We start from the raw sequence: 6,000 nt of genomic DNA, 5'->3' as shown, positions 1-6,000 counted from the left end.
AGACAGACAGACAGACAGAGGGAGAGAGAGAGAGACAGACAGACAGACAGAGGGAGAGAGAGAGAGACAGACAGACAGACAGAGGGAGAGAGAGAGAGACAGACAGAGGGAGGGAGAGAGAGAGAGAGACAGGGTTGTTTAGCTGCATTGTTCATCGTTCCAGTCCCTTCCTATCTATCTAAACCATGTGGATGTCCCAAACCAAACGTTCTGCCCTCATCACATAAACACATAAACAAACACACAGGCCTGAGGCCAGGACTGAGGCCAGGACTGAGGCCAGGACTGAGGCCAGGCCTGAGGCCAGGACTGAGGCCAGGCCTGAGGCCAGGACTGAGGCCAGGACTGAGGCCAGGACTGAGGCCAGGACTGAGGCCAGGCCTGAGGCCAGGACTGAGGCCAGGCCTGAGGCCAGGACTGAGGCCAGGACTGAGGCCAGGACTGAGGCCAGGACTGAGGCCAGGACTGAGGCATATCCCTTTTGTGTGCTGTATCAAAAAACATGTCTACACACACTCCCCCTTCCCTACCCTGCCATGTCCTGTCCTGCCATGTTCTGTCCTGTCCTGTCCTGCCATGTTCTGTCCTGCCATGTCCTGTCCTGTCCTGAGGGTGAGAGGACATGTCCTGTCCTGCCATGTTCTGTCCTGCCATGTTCTGTCCTGCCATGTCCTGTCCTGCCATGTACTGCCATGTCCTGCCATGTCCTGCCATGTCCTGTCCTGAGGGTGAGGGTGATCAGCTGTGAGGATGATCAGCTGTCCGTCCTGTCTCCCTGTAACACTGTCTTAGGCGTCTCACTGTACGGACATTGCAATTTATTTCTCTGGCCACATCTGCAGTCCTCATGCCTCTTTGCAGCCTAAAGCACATTCACACAGATGAGCAGGGAGCCTGGACATCTTTCTTTTGGTGTTTTTCAGTCAGTAGAAAGGCCTCTTTAGTGTCCTAAGTTTACCTAACTGTGACCTTAATTGCCTTCCGTCTGCAAGCTGTTAGTGTCTTAACGACCGTTCCACAGGTGCATGTTCATTCATTGTTTATGGTTCATTGAACAAGCATTGGAAAACAGTGTTTAAACCCTTTACAATGAAGATCTGTGAAGATATTTAGATTTTTACGAATTCTCTTTGAAAGACAGGGTCCCGAAAAAGGGTTTAGGTTTATAGTCACATCATGGGGGAAATCTCTTTAACTCCTCAGTCAACTGCTCATTGACCTGTGGGAACTACTTTCAACATTTAACCTGTAGCCCTGCTGGACAGGGTGGTTCGCTTTGAACTCTACACTGTTATTCTCCAGAGCAGCTAGACAAGGTTCTAATCACTAGACAAGGTTCTAATCACTAGACAGTGTTCTAATCACTAGACGGGGTTCTAATCACTAGACGGGGTTCTAATCACTAGACGGGGTTCTAATCACTAGACGGGGTTCTAATCACTAGACGGGGTTCTAATCACTAGACAAGGTTCTAATCACTAGACAGTGTTCTAATCACTAGACGGGGTTCTAATCACTAGACGGGGTTCTAATCACTAGACGGGGTTCTAATCACTACACAGGGTTCTAATCGCTAGACAGGGTTCTAATCACTAGACAGGGTTCTAATCGCTAGACAGTGTTCTAATCGCTAGACAGTGTTCTAATCGCTAGACGGGGTTCTAATCACTAGACAGGGTTCTAATCGCTAGACAGTGTTCTAATCGCTAGACAGGGTTCTAATCACTAGACAGTGTTCTAATCACTAGACAGGGTTCTAATCGCTAGACAGTGTTCTAATCACTAGACAGGGTTCTAATCACTAGACAGGGTTCTAATCACTAGACAGGGTTCTAATCGCTAGACAGGGTTCTAATCGCTAGACAGCTGTCTTGGCCTTGTCTCTGTCGACAGGTGCTTTGGAGAGGAGTAAACTCCCCAGACTGTATGGAATGGCCTCTAGCAGACTGTCTACTGTGAATAAATATGTATAACCATAAATAATGTAAAGGTATATTTGACTAATATACACAGTGTGCAGCAGTCCATTCATCCCATTGTTATTAGATACCATTATGGACTTTCTTTTATTGGGCCACAGTTTAGAACATTATAGAGAAATTAATTAATAGTTTCTCCCTCTCTCTCTTCCCCTCCTTCTCTCTCTTCCCCTCCTTCTCTCGCTCCCTCTCTCTCTTCCCCTCCTTCTCTCTCTCCCCATCTCCTCTCGCTCCCTCTCTCTCTCCCCATCTCCTCTCGCTCCCTCCCTCTCTCCTCCTTCTCTCTCTCCCCCCACTAGACGACAGTGATAGAGTACGTGAAGCCGTCTGATCTGAAGAAGGACATGAACGAGACATTTAAAGAGAAGTTTCCTCAAGTCAAGCTGACACTCAGCAAGATCAGGAGGTATACTACTGTAGTGTGTGTGTGTGTGTGTGTGTGTGTGTGTGTGTGTGTGTGTGTGTGTGTGTGTGTGTGTGTGTGTGTGTGTGTGTGTGTGTGTGTGTGTGTGTGTGTGTCTGTGTCTGTGTCTGTGTGTGTGTGTGTGTGTGTGTGTGTGTGTGTGTGTGTGTGTGTGTGTGTGTGTGTGTGTGTGTGTGTGTGTGTGTGGGTACGGTCATTTCCATAGATGTTTTGTCTTTCTCTTTTCCCAACACCCCCTCCCTCCCCCTTCTCTCTTCAAATCAAATCAAATCAAATGTATTTATATAGCCCTTCGTACATCAGCTGATATCTCAAAGTGCTGTACAGAAACCCAGCCTAAAACCCCAAGCAGCAAGCAATGCAGGTGTAGAAGCACGGTGGTTAGAAAAAACTCCCCAGAAAGGCCAAAACCTAGGAAGAAACCTAGAGAGGAACCAGGCTATGTGGGGTGGCCAGTCCTCTTCTGGCTGTGCCGGGTGGAGATTATAACAGAACATGGCCAAGATGTTCAAATGTTCATAAATGACCAGCATGGTCAAATAATAATGAGGCAGAACAGTTGAAACTGGAGCAGCAGCACGGCCAGGTGGACTGGGGACAGCAAGGAGTCATCATGTCTGGTAGTCCTAAGGCATGGTCCTAGGGCTCAGGTCCTCCGAGAGAGAGAGAGAAAGAGAGAATTAGAGAGAGCACACTTAGATTCACACAGGACACCGAATAGGACAGGAGAAGTACTCCAGATATAACAAACTGACCCTAGCCCCCCGACACATAAACTACTGCAGCATAAATACTGGAGGCTGAGACAGGAGGGGTCAGGAGACACTGTGGCCCCATCCGAGGACACCCCCGGACAGGACCAAACAGGAAGGATATAACCCCCCTCCCTCTCTCCCTCTCACTCTCACCCTCTCTTCTCCCTCTCTTCCTCTCCCTCTCACCCTCCCTCCCTCCCTCTTCTTCTCTCCTCCCTCCCTACCTACCTCCCTCTTCTTCTCTCCTCCCTCCCTCTCACCCTCTCTCTTCCACCCCCGTCTCTCTCACCCTCTCTCTTCCCTCCCTCTCGCTCTCTCCCTCTCTCTTCTGCCCCTCTCCCCCTCTCTCTCTCTCTCTCTCTCTCTCACACGGCCCACAATGCACACGGCCCACAATGCACACTGCCACAATGCACACGGCCCACAATGCACACTGCCCACAATGCACACTGCCCACAATGCACAAGGCCCACAATGCACACGGCCCACAATGCACACTGCCCACAATGCACACGGCCCACAATGCACACTGCCCACAATGCACACTGCCCACAATGCACACGGCCCACAATGCACACGGCCCACAATGCACACGGCCCACAATGCACACTGCCCACAATGCACACGGCCCACAATGCACACGGCCCACAATGCACACTGCCCACAATCCACACGGCCCACAATGCACACGGCCCACAATGCACACGGCCCACAATGCACACTGCCCACAATGCACACTGCCCACAATGCACACTGCCCACAATGCACACGGCCCACAATGCACACGGCCCACAATGCACACGGCCCACAATGCACACGGCCCACAATGCACACTGCCCACAATGCACACGGCCCACAATGCACATAGAACAAGAGTAGCCTATTTTTGATGCCTGTATACTTCGTATTTAGAAGTGCCCCCTACCCCACCACCATTTTGTTTTATTTGATTTAAAACTAAGCCCAGCTTCCTCTCCTCTCAAGGCTTTTCAAGACTGTCGATTTAAAAGGTCTAACTCCTGAGAGACTCCTGAGACTCCTGAGACTCCTGAGAGACTCCTGAGACTCCTGAGACTCCTGAGACTCCTGAGAGACTCCTGAGACTCCTGAGACTCCTGAGACTCCTGAGAGACTCCTGAGACTCCTGAGACTCCTGAGAGACTCCTGAGACTCCTGGGACTCCTGAGAGACTCCTGAGAGACTCCTGAGACTCCTGAGAGACTCCTGAGAGACTCCTGAGACTCCTGAGAGACTCCTGAGACTCCTGAGACTCCTGAGAGACTCCTGGGGACTCCTGAGAGACTCCTGAGACTCCTGAGACTCCTGAGAGACTCCTGAGACTCCTGAGACTCCTGAGACTCCTGCGAGACTCCTGAGAGACTCCTGAGACTCCTGAGAGACTCCTGAGACTCCTGAGACTCCTGAGAGACTCCTGAGACTCCTGAGACTCCTGCGAGACTCCTGAGAGACTCCTGAGACTCCTGAGACTCCTGAGAGACTCCTGAGACTCCTGAGACTCCTGAGAGACTCCTGAGAGACTCCTGAGACTCCTGAGAGACTCCTGCGACCGCTTGGAAATAAATCTTAATGACCGAAGCTTTATTAAAACATGAGAGTTGAACCAGCTGACATTCCCTTTTCATCTCTGCGTTGTGGACAAACCCACATTATTTTAACCAATCAGGTCTCGTTTAAGACGTACGTAAAACCCCCTCCAAGATGTTGGCTACGGGTCCGTGCCCATCAGGAGACGAGAGGAGAACCTCGGTGAATACGGTCAACCTCGTATTTAGAAGTTATCAGTAACCTGTAAAAAAAAATTATAATTAAAAGACTTGTTTATGTTTCATGTGTTCAAACCCCTCCCTTAGCCCTCCCTTAGCCCTCCCTTAGGCCTCCCTTAGCCCTCCCTTAGGCCTCCCTTAGCCCTCCCTTAGCCCTCCCTTAGCCCTCCCTTAGGCCTCCCTTAGGCCTCCCTTAGGCCTCCCTTAGCCCTCCCTTAGGCCTCCCTTAGCCCTCCCTTAGGCCTCCCTTAGCCCTCCCTTAGGCCTCCCTTAGCCCTCCCGTAGGCCTCCCTTAGCCCTCCCTTAGGCCTCCCTTAGGCCTCTCTTAGGCCTCCCTTAGCCCTCCCTTAGGCCTCCCTTAGGCCTCCCTTAGGCCTCCCTTAACCCTCCCTTAGCCCTCCCTTAGCCCTCCCTTAGCCCTCCCTTAGGCCTCCCTTAGGCCTCCCTTAGCCCTCCCTTAGGCCTCCCTTAGCCCTCCCTTAGGCCTCCCTTAGCCCTCCCTTAGCCCTCCCTTAGGCCTCCCTTAGCCCTCCCTTAGGCCTCCCTTAGGCCTCCCTTAGCCCTCCCTTAGGCCTCCCTTAGCCCTCCCTTAGGCCTCCCTTAGGCCTCCCTTAGCCCTCCCTTAGGCCTCCCTTAGGCCTCCCTTAGGCCTCCCTTAGGCCTCCCTTAGGCCTCCCTTAGGCCTCCCTTAGCCCTCCCTTAGGCCTCCCTTAGCCCTCCCTTAGGCCTCCCTTAGCCCTCCCTTAGCCCTCCCGTAGGCCTCCCTTAGGCCTCCCTTAGGCCTCCCTTAGCCCTCCCTTAGGCCTCCCTTAGGCCTCCCTTAGGCCTCCCTTAGGCCTCCCTTAGCCCTCCCTTAGCCCTCCCTTAGGCCTCCCTTAGGCCTACTATAAGCCCTCCCTTAGCCCTCCCTTAGGCCTACTATAAGCCCTCCCTTAGCCCTCCCTTAGGCCTACTATAAGCCCTCCCTTAGCCCTCCCTTAGGCCTATAAGCCCTCCCTTAGGCCTACTATAAGCCCTCCCTTAGCACTCCCTTAGCCCTCCCTTAGGCCTACTATAAG

At 52.1% G+C, this 6,000-nt stretch overlaps 1 protein-coding gene across 1 annotated transcript in view; it reads left to right on the top strand.

The window, feature by feature from the left end:
- cables2b (Cdk5 and Abl enzyme substrate 2b) overlaps window positions 1–6,000 on the top strand; it is a 91,735-nt gene that overhangs the window by 71,059 nt on the left and 14,676 nt on the right. The window contains exon 7 of the mRNA XM_031804089.1: window positions 2,279–2,385. Coding sequence (XP_031659949.1) covers window positions 2,279–2,385 — 107 coding nt within the window. The remainder of the gene's footprint in view (window positions 1–2,278; window positions 2,386–6,000) is intronic.

The sequence above is a fragment of the Oncorhynchus kisutch genome, linkage group LG24 (assembly GCF_002021735.2).
Source record: "Oncorhynchus kisutch isolate 150728-3 linkage group LG24, Okis_V2, whole genome shotgun sequence".
NCBI classification, from domain to species: domain Eukaryota; kingdom Metazoa; phylum Chordata; class Actinopteri; order Salmoniformes; family Salmonidae; genus Oncorhynchus; species Oncorhynchus kisutch.
The sequence above is the reverse complement of the archived record's forward strand: the minus strand, read 5'-3'. Positions and strand labels throughout refer to the sequence as shown.